General features: G+C 37.5%; 1 protein-coding gene across 5 annotated transcripts in view; it reads right to left on the bottom strand.

Annotated features, from left to right (window-relative positions):
* Nucleotides 1-1,390: 1,390 nt before the first annotated feature.
* IL1R1 (interleukin 1 receptor type 1) overlaps nucleotides 1,391-23,802 on the bottom strand; it is a 75,352-nt gene continuing 52,940 nt past the window's right edge. For all 5 annotated transcript variants that reach the window (XM_010333646.3, XM_074400626.1, XM_074400638.1 and 2 more), the window contains 9 exons: nucleotides 16,193-16,427; nucleotides 15,900-16,089; nucleotides 14,915-15,083; nucleotides 12,853-12,918; nucleotides 9,788-9,905; nucleotides 8,883-9,034; nucleotides 6,687-6,830; nucleotides 5,768-5,935; nucleotides 1,391-5,052 (listed from right to left, as the gene is read on the bottom strand). In XM_010333646.3, the coding sequence (XP_010331948.2) occupies nucleotides 4,646-5,052; nucleotides 5,768-5,935; nucleotides 6,687-6,830; nucleotides 8,883-9,034; nucleotides 9,788-9,905; nucleotides 12,853-12,918; nucleotides 14,915-15,083; nucleotides 15,900-16,089; nucleotides 16,193-16,427 (1,649 nt within the window). In that variant the 3' untranslated portion in view covers nucleotides 1,391-4,645. The remainder of the gene's footprint in view (nucleotides 5,053-5,767; nucleotides 5,936-6,686; nucleotides 6,831-8,882; nucleotides 9,035-9,787; nucleotides 9,906-12,852; nucleotides 12,919-14,914; nucleotides 15,084-15,899; nucleotides 16,090-16,192; nucleotides 16,428-23,802) is intronic.

The following is a 23,802-nucleotide window of genomic DNA, read 5'->3' on the forward strand; positions in this document are numbered from 1 at the left end:
CTGTGTTTCCTGGACTTGAATATTGACCTGCCTTGCTAGGTTGGGAAGTTTTCCTGCATAATATCCTGAAGAGTGTTTTCTAGCTTGGCTTCATTCTCTCTGTCACATTCAGGTACAGCTATCAAAGGTAGATTAGGTTTTTCACATAATCCCACATTTCGTGGAGGCTTTGTTTAATTCTTTTTTCTCTAATCTTGTCTTCTCATTTTATTTTATTGAGTTGATCTACAATATCTGATATCCTTTCTTCTGCTTGGTCAGTTCAGCTATTGAAACTTGTATATGCTTTGTGAAGTTCTCATGTTCTTTTTCAGCTCCATCAATTCATTTTTATTCCTCTCTAAGCTATTTATTCTCGTTAGCATTTCATCTAACCTTTTTTCAATGTTCCTAGTTTCTTTGCATTGGGTTACAACATGTTCTTTTAGCTCAGAGAAGTTTCTTATTACTCACCTTCTGAAGCCTATTTCTGTCAATTCATCAGACTCATTCTCCATCCAGCCTTGTTCCCTTGCTGGTGAGGAGTTGTGATCCCTTGGAGGAGGAGAGGCATTCTGGTTTTGGGTGTTTTCATTCTTTTTACGCTGGTTTCTTCCCATCTTTGTGGATTTATCTCCCTGTGGTCTTTTTACTTGCTGACTTTCAGATGGGGTCTCTGAGTGGACATCCTGTTTGTTGATGATGAAGTTATTTCTTTCTGTTTCTTAGTTTTCCTTCTAATAATCAGGCCCCTCTGCTGTAGGACTGCTGGAGGTCCACTCCAGACCCTGCTTGCCTGGGGATCACCTATAGTGGCTGCAGAACAGTAAGGGTTGCTGGCAGTTTCTTCTTTTGCTTTCTCCCAGGATACCTGCCAGATGTCAGCCAGAGCTCTCTTTTATGAGGTGACTCTTTGGATATATGGGGGTCGGGGAGCTACTTGAGGAAACAGTCTGTCCTTTATAAGAGCTCAAGTGCTGAGTTGTGTGCTCCATTGTTCCGTTCAGAGCTGCTGGGCATGTACGTTTAAGTCTGCTGCAGCAGAACTCATAACCAACTTTTTTTCCCAGGTGCTCTGTCCCAGGAAGTTGGGACTTTATTTATAAGTTTCTGTCATGCTGCTGCCTTTTTTCAGAATGCCCTGCCCAGTGAGGAGGTAGGCTTACATTTTAATCCATTTTAGAAGCAAGTGAGCAGATGAAGTTGAGTTTAGCTACAAGAAGGGAGTTAGGGCTTACTATAAAGGCAATAGCCTCTGACCTCCACTCCCCTCCCCTCTGCTAGCCCCTCCCCACCCCTTCCCACATCAAGAAGAACTCTCTGTAGAAGGTCTCCTCACCTTGTTCAGGCCTGGGAATGTGCAGGTAAGCTGTGAACTGGACAAGTAACAGATTTTCAAGGATAACAATCATTACAAAGTTTGAAATTTTTATTGGAAAACAAGTACAGTCAATTGATCCATGATGCATGCTGTACATGAATTTGATGTTTTAATATATAAAAAATTGGCTTCTGCGGCAAAATTATATAAACAGATTTTTAAAAACTCCTTCATCATTAACCATTACAAGTATAATTTATCAAAAATGTCATTTAAAATATGGCTCAATACCTTTTGTTATGTTGTAAATAGAAAGGCAAGAGAGGGAAAATATAAATTGTGCTATACCAGTTTTAACAACTGGTAATTAAATATTCTGTTGCATTTGCAAACTCTTCTTCAGCACTTAAGCTCTCTTAAAAAAAACTGCCATAAAATGCAAGAAAATCTAATTAATGTGGAAGGCATTAAAGATTTTTTGTTTTGTTTTGTTTTTGGTGGGGGACAGCAAGTCAAAGAAGTCCAGGGGGAACTAGGAATGATGCTTCTTCTTCCAGAATCCAATCCTTGGAAGATGGGGAATGACTTTGCACTTTTCTGTTTGGCCCCTCCTCCACCCAGTTTTACCCATTGATTCTTGTCTCTCCTTAAGTTCCAGGTGCCATGCTACTTGTAATTCTTGGTCCTCACCACTCCCACTCTCTGGCCAATTTTGTCACTAATCGAAGTTTCTAAATTGGCTTGCTTTCTTGGCACTATGCATGCTGATACATTTTCTAGATGACAGACTAAAATAATCTGCAAAATTAAATTTGTAAAGCATCTAATAGGCTTTTCAGGACATGGCATCCCTGCTCCATGGGCTTCTGGCTATAGTCTGTGTGCCAAATGAAAGCTAGGCTCTGTCTGCTGGAACAGCAGCTTCAGAGAAACATTGTTCCTTCGAGTTCGCAGAGTGCACCCAGGAGAAAGCAAGTAGAAAGGCAAGAGTCAGAGACTTAAACTCAGGGTCTTTTTGTTTAGGAGGAAAATGATTATTCCAAATAAAATTTGTGTTCACTCATATTAAATACCAGAAATATAAACACCAGAAGGCCTGTCCATATTCATACAACTAGTAAAACTGTGCTTGTGTCCTGCAATCATTGGCATACAAATTTGGCTTTGTGACTTTCCAGGGTTTCTCCAATTCTTCTGAGGCCTGTCATCCCATTTAATATATATGTGTGTGTGTGTGTGTGTGTGTGTGTGTGCATGTGTGTGTGTGTGTATAACCAAAAAGAAGTGCTTTCATTTTCAATGGATGAAGAAATGTTTGCCTTTAGGGAAAGAACATATGAAAGTAGAAGAAATTTTTGTAAAATCTAAACATAATTTTTGAAAATGTCAACATTCAGAAGTTTGGAATCTGGTGTCTTAAATGAAAGCATTCCTACACTGGGTCACTTCCTAGCAAAATGTCATTTCTTCTCACAAAAGTGCCAGTGTAGAGTGAGGGGGACAGTTACTGACCTGAAGTCAAGTACTTAGAACACCAGACTAAAAGCCAGAAATGGAGGCTCAAGTCCTGGGTTCAATGGAACTTAGAATGTGATAAAAAAAAAAAAAAAAAAAAAAAAACTAGGTCACTTTCTCTCTATATAAAATTAGAATAATTGCAAAAATTAAGATAATTGGGGATTTTTTTTTAACAATAAAGCACTATATAAACCTATGTTACTTGTGCAAATTGCTCCTGGAAGGCAGTGGGGGACAGAGACAGCCACCCACAGCCTCTCCCACAGAGGGCAGTGATTCCAACTGGAGAGAGACCAGCCTCCATGACATGCTCACAGCCATCACTGCCATGGACCTGACTGGAAAGAGAGGACTGGAGAGAAAGTTGCCTTTTAGGGAAAGTCTCCTGGGAACTGTGGAATTGGGGGATGTTCTGAATTTCAGTAAAATTCTGATCAGCTAGAGAAAATGCGAGAAGTCCTTCTAGGCAGAGGAGGAAGAAGGGGCCAGGCAAGAGCAAAGACAGAAGAGTGCTGGGGGCAGGTGCCATGACCACGAGGCCAACCTGGGAATTCACACAGCGGGACAGTGAGGGGAGGCTGGCAGACAGAGCAGGGAGTCTGGCTGGAGAGAGAGAAGCTGGTAGGAGAACATGGACTTCAGCTCCTGAACAGGTGGAGCCACCAGGAGGTGTTTCAGCAGGAGCGGGATGACAGAAGAGCAGCATCCCAGGAAGGATGGTTCATGCATTAGCTGTGCCAGGGACAATGAAGAGAAAGGAAGCCACCAGGGAGCTGTCCCTCCAAAGACGTAAAATGTAGAATAATAACGAAGGACAGGATGGTCATGCCAGGGAGGAAAGCATGAAGAAGTGGATCAATTCCCTGCTACCGTTGCTTTTTAAAGTTTTCTCTCTTCTGCGGAAAGCGAAGATAACTTCAAATCCTTGAAATACTGGAGAATCTCTTTTTTCACTGAAGTGACAGTTTTCAAGATCTGTACAATAAAATTCGGTCTTTGGAAACTAACTTCTGGCTGGAGATGTGTGTGGAAAATGCAAGCAAATGGAACGTTCTCCAAGAATACGTCTCCCTTCCTCAGTGAGGTGTCAATCTCACTGCGCCTGCTGTGCTGCTCAGGAGAGCCACTCCAGGGCCAGTGACTCTACAGGGTCCCCAGACAAGTCACAGCCCCGCCCTTGGGCTGTGGATGACTTAACAAAGCCATCTATAGATGGCGGCCATTTCCTGCATGCTCTTTCCTCTAGTTTGCTGTCTCCATGCCTTTTCTCGGCAGTTCAAACATTCAGAAAAGGCATTTACTGCTTTTTTGTGGGGGCAGAGGGACAGCATCTTGCTCTGTTGCCCAGGCTGGAGTGCAGTAGCATGAACTCTGCTCACTGCAACCTCCCTCTCTCGGTTTCAAGCAATTCTCCTGCCTCTGCCTCCCGTGTAGCTGGGATTACAGGCGTGCACCACAATGCCCAGCTAATTTTTGTATTTTTAGTAGAGACGGAGTTTTGCCATGTTAGCTGGGCTGGTCTTGAAATCCTGACCTTAGGTGCTCCATCCACCTCAGCCTCCCAGAGTGTTGGGATTACAGGCGTGAGCCACCATGCCCGGCCTACTACCTTTTTAAAAGATCTTCCCAAGCCCTCTACTTCGAAGTGCCCTGGCCTACCATTGATGCCATGGCTTAGTCCCTTAACAATCTGATTAAAGGTGACCTCAGAGATAAAGGAAGATACAGTTACATTCCATAAACTCTACAAGTCAGTATGAGGCACAGCCTGGCCTGCAATGCCGTAAGACAGGAGGCACCCAAAGAACTCTTGGCAACTTCTCCATGCTACCCAAGAGGCATGTGAGCCTCCCTCTGAAGTTTCTCCTTAGTAGATGGTGACAGTAACTGGTGTTTGGATAAAGGCGACCGTCGCTGGACTGGCATGTGGTATCTGACGTTCTTCCAGAACCTTGTCTTTGCAGACTGTGGTCCCTGTGTAAAGTCCCCTGACCAGCGGATAGCCCCATGTTTCTGTTTAATGAATTTAATAGATTCTGGCATTTTCTCATAGTCTTGGATTTTCTCCAGCTCAAGCAGGACAACTTTAATTCCATCCTGAACAAGAGCATTATACATGGCTATTTGCTCTTCAGATGAACCATCCAGCCAGCTGAAGCCTGATACTTCTCTTACTAAAATGATAATCAGTCTTCTGCTTTTCTTTATGTTTTCATTAATGACCTCAACAATATCTGAAAAACAGGAAGCACAATGCGGTAAGTAAAATTCTATTTATCATCATTCTCTTCTGAACCAAAGCTACACAACCCCATGGCTTTTTCCAACCCTATGGCTCCTAACACCTTTTCCTTGCCTTACTTAAAATTAAAGGAGTTTATTTATTTATTTATTCATTTATTTTTAGAGACAGGGTCTCATTTTATTGTTCACACTGGAATACAGTGGCGTGATCTGGGATCACCGCAGCCTCAAATTCCTAGGCTCAAGTGATCCTTCCACCCTGGCCTCCCAAAGTGCAGAGATAATAGGCATGACCCACTGTGAACTTCCCATTTTATTGATTAACTTAAAAATTGGCCCTCAAAAGACAAATATTTTATTAAGAACTCAGAAAACTTCGTTGGAATTTTAGAAACTTATTATTAAATCATTTGATCTCTCCCACTACTGTTTTGTTGTATCAGTTGTAAAGCAACTATTGGATTTAACTAGCTATTAAGTTTTTCAAAACTGAATGAAAATCGCTTAATTATTGCTCTGACAAAATATGAGAGAAGTAAATACTTTGTATTTAATAAATGTAAAAATCATCATACACCTCTGAAAAGGTTCTTAAAATTGTGAAACATATACACCTATGTCACAAGCTTCTAGAAAGATGGAATCCAGATTTTAGTAAGTAGTTTTACAACAATAAGCCTTTACTTTGTTCCATTACATGCATACCTTCCCCAACATAGTCATCCCTTCCATAAATGAACAGCTTATATCCACACTGCTTTTCCAAGACCTCAGGCAAGACTTTAAACACAAAAATATCACAGTCAGAGGTAGACCCTTCCCCAGTGGTCTTTGGATACAGTATATATGCATCATAGGTCTTTCCGTCTGAAGCTAAAGAAAAAACATAATGTATTTAGAATCACAAGGCAAAAATAAGAGATTTGATAAAGTCAATATCACAAACATTCATTACATCATGAACTATTAATCTTTTTTTATACAATGGCATGTTTGAAGCAACAATACCAAAAATATAATCCCTTTTAAAAGTGTTCATCTCTTATTAGGTTTCCATTTCTTGTGTTTTACTGCAAATTTGTTCTTCTATGTGGTGGCTGCCTCACATCCTCTTAGTATGGAGCCATCCTTAAAGTCTCCCTGCTCTCTTCGTTTCCCCCAAAGGTCTCAGCCCTGAATTCTATACATTCTTTTTTTTTTTTTAAGATATTTTGGTATTCCTTTTGTGTGTGTGTGAAGTTTAAAAAAAGAGAGAGAAAGAATGCCTCCCTGATGCATGAAGAGCTAGTCATTTCATTTCTTTCATTAAGGTATATGATCTGTGTCTGTTCTACCCGTCACAGAGCAAGGTCTCCCAATGGCTTCTGCATAACTGAATTTATAAACAGATGCTTTAAATACCTGTTTATTCTACCAACATGAATGCTGAGAAAGGAACTTAGAAAACAACGACATTCAGCCTAATGAGTTATACAACTATAATTCTGTGTAAGACTAACTGCTATTCTCATATATGCCATCTGTCATTTCAGAACTTAAGTAAAAACCTTCTTAGTCATCTTCTATATCTCCTAACTATCCCCTATCTCCAACAAGAAATACTGCATGAAATATAAAATTATACCTTTTACTGGAAGAAAAACATAGCAGGAATCCCTGTACCAAAGCACAATATCAATCTTGAAGATTTTATAGATGAAAACGGAACACATAATTATGACTGTCAACATGACACATATACCAATCATGTGCTTCTGGAAATTAGGGACTACAGAAAAAAAAAGAAGAAGAGAAAAAATATTATCACCAAAAAGAATTAAAAATTTGGGCACAGTAAATTAAATATCTGCATTTCAGAGAGACCATATTTGGAACTGGCCTACATTCAGACAGTATTAACTCTTTCATTATTATCACTTTGTAATGGATACTAATGTACAAAGCAATCCAGTATGAATTATATAAAACTAAGGTGCATTCTGTGAAGTTTCTACCTAAATAGCGTAATATACAATAATATGGGGGAAAAAATACCAAAGACCACAAGACAGAGCATTCCACAGTAAAACAGGGAAAAGTCAAAATCCTACTCAAAAGCCTACAAAAGTTCCCAGAGGTAAGAGAGTCCATTGGGTAAAGCCAAAGACTGGCGGAAAGGGAAAAGGTTAGAGGCTTAGGGAAGTTTCACATTTCAACGTTCTCCTAGCCTCCTTCTCTACTTAGTTGTCCAATGATTTCAGAGGAAGTCAGGGAACAGATAGAGTTGGTGATGTGGAGGAGGCTAGAGAATAAGAAAGAGGAAAGAAAAAGAAAGTACCTTCTAAATATCAGGAATCATGTAAGCATCCAGAAAAGAGGACCTAAAAGCTTTATTTACTTTTCCAATTTAGATGATTTGGGTACAAAATAGAAATCAAGTTATACCATTTTCCAGACAAATATCCAGCTGGCCCAATTGATAGTTCACATTTACGGTCTTAAGTACTGTAGCTTCATACAAGATCATGTGTAGTATTAATCCTCTAAATTTATTTTGCTTATTTAAGACCACCATGACTATTCTTGGTCCTTTAAAATTCCCTATGACTTTCACAGGTGTCCACAAGAACACACCCATACAAACACGGACGCTCACTTGCACAAATACTGCTGAGATTTTGATTGAAATTGTTTTGAACACATAGATTCATTTGGGAGAGAACTGACATCTTCATAATATTGAGTCTTTCAATCTATGAATATTGTATATCCCTCCATTTAGTTCTTCTCTAATTTATCTCAATATTTTTTAGTTTGTATTAGAGAAGTCTTGAACAGATTTTGCTAGACTTATTCTTAAGAATTTGATGACTTTTTATGCTACTGTAAATGTTATCTTTTAAATGTAATTTCTATTTATATGCTGCTAGTATTTAAACATACATAGAAGTTAATTTATAGGATCTTTCAGATATTCTTCTATATATGCAATTATAACATCCTATTTTTAATTAAATCAAAAATTGCCTTAAAATGTTTCACAGATACTTTCAGCGTTATGTTTTATTATACCAGTTCATGAAACCAAGTGACATCTGATATCCTCGTTGAAAGTGGATATTTAGTCTTACCCTACGTATCCATCAATGTAATCATTTACTTAAAAATATTCATTAAGTGCCAGATATAGGGGATGGAGGATGGGAGCAGCAAACCACATTGCCATGTATGTACCTATGCAACAATCCTGCATATTCTTTACATGTACCCCAGAACCTAAAATGTAATATTATATATATGTATATATATATAATATTTTTAAATCATAAAATATATATATAAATTTTAATTGATGGGGAAGGAGGAGAAAAATAAAATAAAAAATTTTAATTGACAAATAATTGTACATAAAATATATATATATATATATATATATATATATATATATTCATTAAGTACCTACAATGTACCAGACCTAACTTGCCATTAGCTGTGGAAATAGAATGATTACTAAGATAAATGCTTGCCACCATCAGAGAACTTACAGTTAAGGATAGAAAACTAAGTACAACAGATCCTGTGACATCTGGTGCTACAGAAGTACATATTGAGGCCCTACCCTCCTCTCTTTGGGCCAAGAGCTGGGTTAAGGGCAGGCAGCAGGACAGAAAAGCTTCCTGGAAGAGAAAGTTCAGCAGAGTAGTAAAAGAGGAATAGACGTTATCCAGGTAAAGAGGAAGTGAAGAGTGTTCTAAGCAGAGGAAATGGCATTGCAAATGTCAAGGTCATGGAATCTTACTACAGTAAAACAAAATTGCATTTCAATTAGCTTGTTGTTTACCTGGATATATTAACTGAATATAAGCTGCATCTACACCATGTGTATTCTTGGCAAAACAGGTAAATGGATGTTCATAAAATCTACTTTCGATTTCCGATATATTAAGCACTGTGATGAGGGTACTCTTTTTTTTGTTTGCAGGATTTTCCACACTGCTCAAGAGAGAGAGAGAGCAAATAAATTTGTGTAAGTACATTGCATCAACTACAAATAAGACATGTATACCCTGTATATTTCCTTATTTGTGACATAAATTGCAGCTGAAATAATCACTTTGCCCAATCACAGTCAAAACAATCAGACTGTTGGCAATACTAATCTGAGATTTTACAACCTCAAGACCGCTGTCAGTAACAGACTCAGTAGCAGAGAAAGCAAAACACTACCACTCCCAAAAAGAAAAAATGTATACAAATGCATTGTGGTCTCTATGGGGCAGTAAGAAAAACATATTAAACAAGAGATTGGGGCAGATGACAAAGTGCTTTGCAGGTGACGTGAAGGAGAGGTCATGGGAAGCCAGGAGATCCTCGTCCCATAGATGAGTTGTAGGAACCCAGCAGTGGATTGCCTGATTCTTGAGCCCATTTAATGAGTGGCTTCTAAACTACTTAAGGAACATAAATAATAATGAAAGATAATTGCTTCATTGAAATGATGCAACATGTACAATTTAAGAGAAAGGCTTCTAAATTGTCTGGAATTAGCATCACAATGGCATGTATTTTTTACCTTAAATGTTCAAGATCTTATAAATCCTGCTTAGTTTAGCCAAAAAAGAAACTGGACAGCAAAAGGTTAGGACCAATCAGCCACCTAACACTTGCTTTTAAATTAAACCAACGTTATGTAAAATATCACCTAGGATTTAATATCAAACTGTGAATGACTCTTAGCATACATACCTGTAGTAGTCTTCCCCCAGCACTGGGTCATCTTCATCAATTAATGACCCATTCCACTTCCAGTAAGCAACGTCGCTCAACTGGCCAGTGACATTACAGATCAATTGTATGTGGGATCCTGCAAAACATGTATTTTTAATCATAACATTAATGGATTTTTTTCTGATCCATCTAGATTAATAAATAGCTATTGAATTAAAATTGTAAATATAGAAATGCACAAAGAAAAAGGAAAATTGCCCTAAACCCATCACCCAGAGAAAACCACCGTTAGTAACGCTATGTATCTCATTCCTTACCTTCTCTGTGAAAATATGCAATTTTTGAAATGAGGTCTTACTGCCTACTATTTTGTAATTACTGTGGATTGGGAATTTGGGCCCGCATGATTTGTCTTCCAAAATAGACTGTCACGGCTGCTTAGTACTCCATAACACGTATACACTATGACTAACTATTTTCCTATTGATGAACACAATTTCTTAATTTTTCATTATTATGATTAATATTTTAATGAATATTCTTGTACATCGGTGTTTGTACATGTTCTGAAGTATTAAAATCTGGAAGTAAGATTGAGTTAAAGAAATGTATCTTAAAAGCTAAGCCCCTCTCTTTAGTGAGGCTATATCAGTCCACACTCCCTCCAGTAGTGTATATGAGCATGATTTCTGCCAAAACCTCCTGATCACAAGTATTTTTGATTAGACATTGCCATTTGAGAGAAGAAAATGTCCCTTAAATTTTCATCTACATTTCTTGAATTCATGGTGAATCAATATGCTTTTTGTTAGCTTGGTGCTCATCGGCCTTGCTTTTAAAAACTGTTATGCCTCTATCTATTATTTAATTGCATTGTTTTAGTGAGGCAGAGTCTTGCTCTGTCACCTAGGCTGGAACGCAGTGGCGTGATCTCAGCTCACGGTAACCTCCACTTCCTGTGTTCAAGTGACTCTCATGCCTGAGCTTCTCAAGCAGCTGGAACTTCAGGTGTGCACCACCATGCCGGTAATTTTTGTATTTTTAGTAGAAACAGTGTTTCAACATCTTAACCAAGCTGGTCTCAAACTCCTAGCCTCAAGCGATCCATCCCCCTTGGCCTCCCAAAGTGCTGGGATTACAGGTGTGAGCCACCGTGCCCACAGGGATGCATGCTTTAAATCTCAGTTTTTCTGAGACTTATAGTCAGGGTTTTGGTTTTTTGAGTTTTTTCCTCTCTTATGAATTCCACATATTTTCAAAATTTTTCTAAGATATTTTACAGACGCTTCTAAGACATTTACTGGTACAAATAGTTTGTTTTCCTATCATGTTTTCTAGTTGCTTATTGCTAAATAAGCCTTATATTTTAGAATGTTAATTCTAAATGTTAATTTGCCATCCGACTAATTAATATAAAATTAATTCTACTTTTTCCCAGCTATTTTCCTGAGATCTGTAAATAATAAGAAAAATGTCTTTTTTCTCTTGTGGTAAGCATACCTTGCTTTTTTCCTTCAATTGTGTTACTAGGCACTTCTAGACTGTGTTCAGTAATACTGGTTACGTGGGCATCTTTGTCTTGCTCTTGACTTTAGTGAGAAGGTCTGTAGTATTTCACCTTTAAGAATGTTGGTGACTATTGGCTTGCACCGATGTTATTTATTAAGTTAAGGAATTATCTCTCAATTCCTATGTTTCTAAGTCACTTTATGAGTAATTGGTATTGGATCTTACAGAATGCCTGTTTAACACCCTTCAGGGTCAACTTATGACAGGGTACTATGTTTCTGATCCACTGTCAATATAATACATTAAAATAACTATTTCCTAATTTGAAGTTTTTTTCTTTTTAAGATTGGAAGATCAATGCAGCCTAGGTGACAGAGCTCTGAATTACACACTTCCGGAGCAGGCATTTTCAACAGGGCAGTGGCCAGCAGGGCAAAAACTGGTTCTTGGGGAAGGAGCAAGAAAACCTTAGATATTACACAGTTTGTGGCACTCCAAGGGGCCACAGCATATCAGCAGATATAAAAGATAGCTGTGGTACTGAAATTTGAAGACAGGAAAAAGAATTAAAAGAATTAGGTGGAAGAAGACTTTTTAGTCTCTAAAGGAGAACAATTAAAAAAAAAAAAAGGTAAAGAAACACTGTTCTGGAGTCTATCGGCCCATATTTAATTTTGAGTTTTGACATCTTTGTTTCCTTCTGAGAATGTTTTTCTACCACCTCCCACCATAAAAACAAGTACAGTATTAGCCAAGTATGGAATTCACAGATCACAAACATGTACCTTCTAACCTCTGCATGGTTCTTGACTGCTGTCATGTAGTTACTATTACAGAAGACAATTCCAAGGCCAGCCTATTTTGGGTCCTCTAACACAAAGAATCATGTTTTCTCTCTGGATCAGTGGTTTCCAATAGAACTTTCAGTGATGATGGAAATGTTCTATATTCGTGCTTGTCTATACAGTAGTCACTTGTCACATGTGGCTATTAAGCCCTTGAAATATGGCTAATGTGACAGAGAAACCAATTTTTAATTTAACAAAATGAATCAATTAACTTAATTTAATTTTACATATCCATAGCTCCATGTGGCTAGTAGCTACTGCATTGAACAGTGCAGAACTAGATGCTTGTGGGGTTCTTTCTTTATTCTTGAATAAAAAATGTCCAGTAACGTTGAAAAGTACTTTTCTAGAATGACTAACATCTTTGGGGCCTGTAGCCTTACTCTTCTGACTCAAAGCTTGGCTCTGGTCAAGAGAAAGCCAATGCTTTACCAGTCAATGGCATTTCTGGTTCCTAGGCCTTTTGACCTTGGGGTCTGGCTGGTGTTTGCATGGTAAAATGTCCATAAAAAAGTAGCAGTGGAGATATCAGACATGGTAAGATGTTTGTCATAAAGGCAAGAAATGCAAAAAATTAAGATATAATTTGTGTCACTTTCCCTCAAATTATAGATATATTCAATAAATGGCTTAGGTTATATACAGTAAAGATACAATTTTTCTTACTCTTATGTTAAAAAAAAAAAAAAAACTGATTCCACTATCACCTAGCTAGAGCCCACTTACCCAAGTCTACTGCCATTGTCTCGTTGGCTGGGCTCACAATCACAGGCCTCGTGGGTTTGTTTTCCTCTGAAAGAGAAACAGCCATAGAGTTTGTCAGTCTCTTATAGATCAGAATCTCAAGTGATAACAACACTTAGCAAAATATACCAAATGACTTCTGGCCAGATACTCCATCAAGTATTCAAAGCACATATGCCAGGAGACAGGAGGGAGGAACTGAAGGAAGAAAGCTGAGGCAGAGGCCACAGCACACTGTGAACCCTGGGGCAGAGCTAGACCTTCTGAACCCATAGAGTGAGGTGCTACTGAAAAACACACACATCATCAGGACCCTCGGTCCCCAGACAAGTGCATCTCTTAAGTGAAAGCACGTCAGGAAAGGCAAGAATAGTCACTTCCTTGAACTGGGTGTTACTGGCCAGCAGGGCTAGTCAGTACTAGACCCTTTGCGTTTAATAACTGTGGTAATGACTCAATAGAGACAACTGCAGGGTTATAGAACAATACTGCAATTTATTAAAATAGGCCCCAAAAGTATCAAGGAGCCCCAGAAATTAATCTGACTTATTTATGAAAAGATTGGCTTCAGGGGTTGATCTGTGGCCATGAAAAAAACTATGAGAAATTATAAATTTGATCACTCAGTATTCCACCAGTCAAAAAAAAAAAAAAAAGTGAACACCATGAAGGTAGGATATTATCTCTTTCATTCCCTAATGTATACCTATAACAGTTCCTGAGACATAGTGAGTGCTCAATAAGTATTTTTGAATCCTCGAGTAAACAAAAAGCACTAGGCATCATTGGGGCAGGTCTTGGGAAGAAAGCAAAATATTACCTCACCCCAAGTAGAGTATATTGTTTCTACAAATGGGATCAGAAAAAAGGAACAGAGTGTATCTAAAATACACTTAACCAAGCTTAAATATTCCCCAGTGCCCAGTTCTCTCTCGAGCTCTACTTGCTGGTTTGCTTGCTATGTTTCTGGAAAGAGAGAGCAGAGCTCCACAATGACAGGACACAGGCTACTAAAATCTCAGTAACATGGTTTGATACAAACGAAAATTAAGATTCACTGATGCTTGTGGGACAATGGCAAGGAATTTATTTTTATTTAATAAAATTATTCTTTGGAAAATAAAGTATTATATAACAGGAAAAGTGAAGCCATTTATAGGGTGATCATATTATGAGTTTGTTTGAGATATTCCCAATTTATATCTGTTGTCCCAGCATAACTACTAATAGACACCCATTTAACCTGCAAAAAAAATTCTGGTTGAAATATCTCTTCTTATGTTACATAAAGTTTACAAAAATCTCAATATTTACAAAAAGTTTGAGCAATCTGACTGTCCCCAGGTAATTTGTGCACTTTGTTTCATTTTGTGTGTTATGGTTTTCAATATGAAACATGGTTAATGCAGAATTGAAAGACGCAAGAAAATTAACAAGAACAATCACCACACACCTGTTAATTGCATAGTTGTTTAGCACCAAGCATTTATTTGCATCAGGCACACAAGTTTAGTATACTCCATATCTCTAATCTTCCCAATAAGATAGGGAGATTGCATCATCTTGTTACAGAGGAGGAAACAGGCTTAGAGAGGTTAATAGCTAATGCAGAAAGAACAGGAGGTAGATTCTGGAAATGTGACTTATTCTAAAGCTCATTAGTGTCCACACTGATGCTTGCTGCTAAACACTGAGACTCACCGAGTCTCCCTAAGTACAGAACATTCCCATATACCAGCCACAGGGAGCCCCAGAGCTTTCAGTAAGAACCATTTTTAGCCATGCCAAAGAACAACCCTCTTAGATTGGTTGGAAAACACAGCTCATAATGTCTCTATTTAGTTAGCACTACATCTGAAGCAGGAATGGAAAACATTACATAGTATTTAGTAACACCAAAACAAAACTAAAGCCACCTGACTTTTGTGTTATCATTGAGCTCGTCTTGGATTTAGTTTCTTTATGGACAATGAAAGTAATATTAGAATCACAGTCTCTGGGCCTTCCCAGATCTAAACCTTCTAGGGCTGGAACTATGACTCACCTAGAGTAATAAATTCTATTACTCGGGTAATAGGATATTGCTTGCCCAAGTATGCGTAGGATGCATGACAGGTATAGTTCCCTCTATGCTTTTCAGTCACATTCATCATGATGAGCCTATCTTTGACTCCACTAAAATGTATAGTGTCAAGAAGTAGAGGTTTGCAATCCTAGATAAAGGGAGAGAGAAACATTGAAAACCAATTAGTAACTTTTCCCAATCTACCAGCCAAAGGAACTCCATTTTTTTCACATTAGCAAATGCTATATATTTAGAAAGTGACTGGAAAAGTTCCTTACATACAGTAAATTTTAATATTGGTTTTTTGGAAACAGTTAAGTATATTCCTATGACATTAAGTTTTTAAGTCTGTGAGCCTTGTGCTATGAAAGTAAGTGAAGACCAATTTATTTTGCAAGAAAAACATGTTTGAAAGAAAACGTTAACACTATATAGTTTCCTAACAATACTGCACTTCATTTCTTCACTGATATGATTTATTTAGTATGTCTTAAGCACTACAAAATGATTCCCCATTTAAGTCCCACCAGACTAGGTAGATTAAAGGTACCAAAACATGGTGTGTTCCATGGAAAGCAAGTCAACCCACTTTTAAGACAGTTATGGAAACTAGCAGGTTATTTGAAGACCATATCTTTAGGAAAATACACATAATGTATTTTGTAATAGTTATATCTTAAATACCTTAAGTTTATAGTCAGCCTTCTCTTTAAACATCTATTTCTGTTACTTTTCTAAAATACATCTTATTAAATTAAATAAAAACAATAGCAAGTAAGTTTCTAGTTAAGCTTCAAATAAAGTGAATGCACTCTTACAATTCTTTTTAGATTCTCTATTAAGTTACACCATTAAAGATAAAACAATATGCAAAATAAAAAGATACTTTGCAGATTCATCCTATTGTCCAGGGAACTATATTATTTTCCAGAAAAGTGAAATATCATATTTAAAATAAAATTACCTTATACCATTGCATTTTAGGTAACTCATTATTTTCATCTTTAAAAAACTCTAGATAAGGGCAGACAAGTGCTCCATCTCCTCCAATGAGTAGTTTCTGCGTAAATATGGCTTGTGCATTATAACACAAGTTAGGCTCATTCTCCACAAATTTTGCAGTTATTTTAATTTTGAGGCAGTGAGATGAATTTCTAAAATAAAATAGGTAAATTGAGCATTATTAAAAGTATTTTTGTCCTTAATGACTACAGAAACCCAGAACGCATGTTTGTAACATACTAATTCCTTTCTTACCTTACCACACAATGGTAATGTCCTGAATCCTCTACCTTAGCAGGAACAAACCAGAGTTTCTCTCTGTGCTGATGAATCCTGGAGGCTTGTTCTGTAGATATAGGTGTCTTGCTGTCATTTTTATACCACGTTATGGTACCTTTGTTTTCATTTGGGTTAAGAGGACAGGCACGAACATCAATTTCATTTGCAGATGAAACTAAAATTATTTTTCCTTCACGTTCCTTGCATTTATCTTTAAAAGGGAGAAGGGGATAAGAAATTTATAGATAAAGTTTGCTAGCATCTCTGAATTTAATATCTACAAAGAAATATGTCGATTATTAAATACATCAATTCACATTACATATAAAAGCTTTACAGCCTTGTGATAAGAGCATTGTCTTGGGAGTCTGAGAAGCATGTTCAAGTCCAGTTGTGTCACTCACTGCCTGTGTGCTGTGCCTTTGGCAAGTTATGTAACCCCCTTCACCCCCTTTTTACTCATCTAAAAAGTGGGGAGAATGTAGAAGGAGAGAGATGTATTTCAGTACAAGATGGAGCAACAGAAACTGGATTTACCTTCCCACATGAACAACTAAAAAATGGACAACATATATGAAACAACACTATTCAAGACACTGAACATCAGAAAACAAAGGACAGAAACCCCATAAAGATGAGGAAAAAAGGAGGTGAGCCCTCCCATCGTCCAAAATTATAGCCAGGCTATGACATTGCTGAGAAGAAACATAGGCAAAGCCCAGTGAGTTGAGATGAAGCTGAGAACCTGGGTAGACCAAGTTTGCAGAACAGAGTACCCAAGTACTTAGAGCTGAATGAGGACAGGGAGAGAGTCTGAGGATACCTGAGAGTCTCCTCCAGTTTTTCAGCTGAGTAACAGTCAGTGCAAGAATGTAAGAAAATGACTCAAGGCTAGAGAGACAATTGCCAAAATGACTGGAGGGAGTAACGCCTGGAGAACGCCCAATGCTGGAAATGCTGTTCTCAACAGCCTCATTAATGATAAGGCCTCAGAGTACCCAGAAGGGTTCTGACTCAGTAATTGGGGGAAATTAGGCCTAGAATAAACTTTTTCCTGATCCTAATAAAGCTTAAAAGCAAGACCCGAAAGGATTAAACTATTTCCAATAACAGTCATGTGGCAGAACAATGCTCAAGAACATTTTGGGGAATATGAAAATATCCAGCACCCAACATAGTAAAATTCACAATGTCTAACATCCAGAAAAATCATTAGGCATGCAAAGAAGCAGTAACATAGGCCGGGCGCGGTGGCTCAAGCCTGTAATCCCAGCACTTTGGGAGGCCGAGGCGGGTGGATCACGAGGTCAAGAGATCGAGACTATCCTGGTCAACATGGTGAAACCCCGTCTCTACTAAAAATACAAAAAATTAGCTGGGCATGGTGGCACGTGCCTGTAATCCCAGCTACTCAGGAGGCTGAGGCAGGAGAATTGCCTGAACCCAGGAGGCGGAGGTTGCGGTGAGCCGAGATCGTGCCATTGCACTCCAGCCTGGGTAACAAGAGCGAAACTTCGTCTCAAAAAAAAAAAAAAAAAAAAAAAGAAGCAGTAACATACAACCAATGATAAGGAGGGAAAAAATCAATCAATCAGAACTGACCCAGAAATGACAGAGACAATAGACTTAATAAGTTAAAAAATTTAAATAGTTTATTACTATTGTATTCCATTTATTAAAGATGCTAGAGGAAAGATCAAACATGATTAGTGAAGACATGAAAGAGATTTAAAAAGAAACTTTTAGAGATGAAAACAACAATGTTGAGTTACAAAAACCAATGGATGGGATCAATGGCAGATTTGATACTGTGGGAAAACAAAACGAAACAAAACAAAACAAAACAAAAAACCATGAGTAAACTTGAAGACACAGCACTAGAAATGATCCAAAATTAAGCACAGAGAAGAAAATAACAGAATAAAATCGACAGGGAATTATTTAGCTTAGGACTTCAATACATGTAATACAAATCACTGAAGAAGAAAAACGAAAACAGTAAACGTATTTTAAGTTTTTCAAGATGTGATAAAAATGATGTATACATAGTCCTCCAAATCACAGTGAACCCCAAGCAAAAGAAACATAAAGAAAGTTACTCCAAACACATAATAATCAAATTGTTTAAAACCAGTAACAAAGATAAAATCTTCCATGTAGCCAGGGAGAAATGACACAATTATTGCAGAGGAAAAAAACAAAAATCATGCAGCCTTCTTTCCAAAAACAGTACAAGCATGAAGATAGTAAAACAATATTGTTAAGGTATTGAAAGAAAAAGTCTACCTGGAATTCTATACCCAGTGAAAATATATTTAAAAGTTAGAAAAAAATACTGACTTCTTCAGATTTGCAAAAGCTGTAAAATGTCATCAACAGTAGACCTGCATTACAAGAAATACTTAAGTCCTTCAGAAAGGACAATATTCTAGAAGAAAATGAATCTACAGGAAAGAATGAATAGCAACAAAAATGTTAACTACATGAACAATTGTAAGATCATCCTTCTTTTTATTTAAATCTCTTTAAAGATAACTGAGTATTTACATAAAAAATAATAAAATGTTATAAGGTTTATAACAAGTAAAGAAGTAACATATATGGAAATAATAGGGCAAAGTTTAAGAAAGGAGAAATGGGTATATACTATTTTAACTTTGTATACTATATGTGAAACCATATAGGGTCACTCGAAGGCGGACAGAAATAACTTAGAGGTAGCTATTTAAGCCCCAGATCAGTCATTAAAAAGCACATACACAACGAACTTATGACTAATAAGCCAACACATGAAGTAAAATGAATCCTAAAAATGCCAATTAATCCAAAAGGCAGCAAAAAAGAGAACAAAATAACAGAATTGATGGGACAAATAGAAAACCAAATAGCAAGATCCCAGAATTAAACCCTAATATATGAATAATCACACTAAAATTTCAAATAGTCTTAACACTCTCATTGAAAGGCAGAAATAATCAAGTTGGCTAAAGAAAGACCCAACTATGTAGTACCTAACATAAACACATATATCTACATACACAGAGTTTATAAATAAAGATAAAAATAGATTAATAAGAAAAGAAAAGAGATTTGCCTTGTTAACACTCATGAAAAGAAAGTTAGATTAAATAGCTGTGGGTAACCATTTCACAATATATACATATACCAAAACATCACAGTGTACATTTTAAATATATATGATTTTGTCAACTATGCCTTAATAAAAAGTAATTAGTGAAAGCTTGAGTGACTATTATATTATCAAAGTAGATTCTACAGTAAAAATATTACAAGAGAAAAGGGACATTTCATAAAAATAAAGAAGTTGGCCAGGTGTGGTGGCTCACATCTATAATCCCAACATTTTGGGAGTCCAAAGTGGGTGGATCACCTGAGGTCAGGAGTTTGAGACCAGCCTAACCAACACGATAAAATCCCGTCTCTACTAAAATACAAAAAAAAATTAGCCAGGCATGGTGGTGAGTACCTTTAATCCTAGCTACTCGGGAAGCTGAGGCACGAGAATTGCTTGAACCTAGAGGGCAGAGACTGCAGTGAGCCAAGATCATGCCACTGCAGTTAGCCAAGATCACACCACTGCACTCCAGCCTAGGTGACAGAGAGAGACTTTGTCTCAAAAAATAAAAATAAAAAATAAAGAATTCATTCATCAACAGGAACACAAAAATACTAAATGTTTATGCACCTGCCAACAGTGTTTCAAAATACATGAAGCAAAACTGATAGAACCGTAAGAACTAGAGAAACTAGTTCTGCAAGAAACTAGAGGAACCCCACTCACAAGGATTGACAGAAGAAGCAGTACAATTAAACAGATAATCAGTCACAATATAGAAGATTTGAACAACACTATCAACCAATTTGGCACTATTGATATTTGCAGAAAATTCCAACCAACAACAGTAGAACGTTATATTGTTTTTTAAGTGCACACATAAAACTCAGCAAATTTTCCATATTCTTCCGCATAACCCAAGACTCAATAAATTTAAAAGGATTCAAATTAGACAAAACTTATTCTCTGGTGACAATGGAATTAAATTAGAAATCAGTAACAGAAAGATATCTAAGGAATCCCTATGTATTTGAAAACTAACATACTTCTAAATATGAGTAAAAGAAATAAAAAAGATTATAAAGTATTTTTATCTGAATGATAAGGAAAACGTAACAGATCAAAACTTGTGGCATTCAATGAAAGCAGTACTTAGAGGGAAATTGCTAGCATTAAATGCATATTTTTTTTTTAAATCTCAAATTGATGACTTGAGCTTCTACCTTAAGAACATAGAATAAGGACAAAGTATATCCAAAGTAAGCAGCAAGCAGAGATTCTATACCTGGGTCTTCATTTACAAAGATGACTGAGTGACAAAATAAAGACTAATACCACTGAAAGATTTGTATTACTTAATGGTTTGAAAAGAAGAGATATGCCATACCATGCAAAACCACAAGGAAAATCACTAGACTTCACCAGACTGGGTTCAAAGGCAGAGGCAAAAACAAAAAGAAAGCCTAGGCCAGAGTCTTTACTGGGGTTCCCGTGGGAAAGGCAAGGCAGGACAGCATAAACAGCTTCAGACTGGCCCATTTGAACCATTTTTGCAGGCTGTGAGCATAGAGTCTGTTCCTGCTTCTCTGGTACCTGGCCCTGGGTTGACTGAGGCTGGGGTAATATTGGTTTGGGGTATGAGAGTTGTTGGATAAGGAGATGAGTGGGGCACAGTCTTGGGTCAGACAGTCTCACATGAAGGGCAGGACACTCCATGTAAGCTGTTCACAACACACTTAGGAACTGCTTAGCCCTTGGGAGGGGCAGCACCTCCTTAGATATGAAAGAGCTTCTAGAATGTCAAAATATGGTAAGATATAGGAAATAAAAAACATGATTAATATAGCAGAAGAAGTAAGAAAATAGTAGATCAGAGAGCAAATCAACGAAATAGAAAACAAGAACAATGAAGAAAAACCAGAGATACCAAAAGCTGGTTCTTTCATAAAATCAATAAAATTAATAAATATTTATCTAGACTAATCAAGAAAAGAAAAAAGAGATGACATCTCTTATTAAAATAATTTGTAAACGGTAGTGAGGGAATATTATAAACAATGTTATGACAATGAATTTAATAACATAAATGAAATGAGCAAATTCTCTAGACACTAAAGCTCCCCCAAGAAGAAACAGATAGCCTAAATTGCCCTATATGTATTTATTAATACAATATTTTATTCAAAGAAATAGAATTTCCAATTCCAATATGGTGAAATTGAATTTCCATTCCAATATGGTGAAATGAGAGTCTCATAAATCATTCCTCAATAAAGGCAACAAAAAGACTGGCAAAAAATTTTCAAAAAATCACAGGCTTATAATAACCAGAAAAGCATTTATTAGAAAATAAGGAAATAAACAGAAACATAAGGAAATAAATAGAAACACGCCAAATCAGAGTAGATTAGCAGAGTTTGTAACTTTATAATTTAAATGACTCCCATCCTACTTTTCCTAGCTCTACAACAGCCATGAGTATCAGGACCTTTGCAGACACAAAGGCTTTGAAAACCAGCAGGTGTGCAAGAACAGAGAAGTTTTGGAGCTCCTCAGGAAGTCCGGTTCCCAAAGCATTGCCACTCTTTGACCTGAACGGCAGGTCTTCAAAGGAATGTTCATAGGGTGGTGGTGTTATTGACCTCACCAAGAGCTCCACAGGAAAAGCACTATCCCCAAGATGTTTGCTGGAAAAACTCAGTGTTGTTTTTTTACAACTGCCTAAGGCTGCAATACCAGAGCCATAACCACCAGAGGGCTTTGAAAAGCTCTGACACATTCCTGGGGAACCTAGAAAGAGGCCCATGTATGCAGGGCTGTGTGCATGCCCAGGAAACTGCAGACAAGGCATGAGGCTCTCATTTCTGGATGACTCTGAGGTCATACAAAAGCAGGAAATGAAAGCTAAGGCAAAGCTGTAAACAGCCTTAATGTTGAAGGTATGCTCCAACACACATAGAGCCCCTCAGCAAACGGGGGAAAACTTACTTATTGGACCAAGAAATTTAAGACAATCTCTGGCTCAGTCCTTAAAGTCTTATCTTTCCTAACTACACTCCATGATCCCATTCAGTCTGATGATTCTCATACCAGCCACTTGCTGAGGTCTCCAATTTTATATATTCAACTCAGACCTCTCCCTCAGACTGCAGACTGCCTAGTCAAAGTTACCATTTAAACATCTAATGGACAGCTAAACTTAACATGTCCAGTATGGAAACCTGATCTTCCCTATCCCATCAATGGAAATTTCACCTTGCATTTGCTCAGGCCAAAATTCCCTGAGATCATTCTTGATTCTTCTCTTTTCTTCACACCTCACATCTGGCCCAACTCCAAATCCCTCTTGGTTCTGTTCCCAAAACATTTCAAAATTTGACTACTTCCCACTTCTCCTTGCTACCCTTTGACAAGGAGGGTACCCATTCAACATTTCTTGTTTAGAAAAAGCCATCATCATGGCTTAAGTCTTAACTGGCTTCTCTATTTCTCTCTTTGGCTCCCTTGGATCTATTCTCAAAACACGAATCAAAACATCAGTCAGATCACCTCTCTGGTTTTGAACAAAGAACTCTGCAGTCTTCCCATCTCAGCCAGACTACAAGTCAAGACCCTAAGAAAGGGTGCAACATTCTACATAATCAACCCTCTGCCATCTCCCTATTATGTAGATAGCCTGGTTCCTTATGACTTCCCCCATCTCTCACTATGCTCCAGCCACACTGATATTTTTATTCCAAAAGCATGCCAAATACTCTTAGCCTATGGACCTTTGCACATGCTGCCTGGAATATTTCCACACCCCAATCTGATATCCAAATAGCTCTCTTTTCCCCTTCCTTAAGGTCACTCAAAAGTCAACTACTCAGTGAGCATTTTCTGGCCACACACAAAAAATTAATCTTCTGCCCACTCTAATTCCAAAATCTTATACTCTGTTTTTCCTTCCTATATTTGTCATCATATGACACAACATATATCTACTTATCTGTTATCTCTCTCTTCTACAAGAATATAAACCCTATGCAGGCAGGTATTTCCATCTGGACTATTCCCTGCTGTATCCCCAGTACTTAACATCTGGCACACAGAGAAGCGGTAAGAGAAAATGAAGAAATGGAAAGAACAAGAAAAAGAACTGTATCTTGATGACTTCCAACTGAGTGTTCATAAAAAGTATGCGTAATATCTCATCCAAATGAAAGTCAGAATTTCCTGTATCACACTTTCAAATAACAGCCAAGTGGAAAGAGGGCTGGACTTAGATTGGAGACCTAGATTTTAGTTTTTGCTCCAAAACTATCTACATATCCTAGGGCCCTTAACCTCACTGCGCCTCAGTTTCCCAGTCTATATGTGAAAGAACAAGAGGAAGATGCTAGGAGGAACTTCCAGCAGTACAGGTCTATGACCAGGAGGCTCTCTGCCCAGGGATTCAACAGAAACGAGTATGAGAAATGACTCTCTTAGGGAAGGTACTTCATGTATTCTAAATAACAGATTTTCTTAG

This window comes from Saimiri boliviensis, chromosome 1, assembly GCF_048565385.1.
Source record: "Saimiri boliviensis isolate mSaiBol1 chromosome 1, mSaiBol1.pri, whole genome shotgun sequence".
Classification (NCBI taxonomy): Eukaryota; Metazoa; Chordata; class Mammalia; order Primates; family Cebidae; genus Saimiri; species Saimiri boliviensis.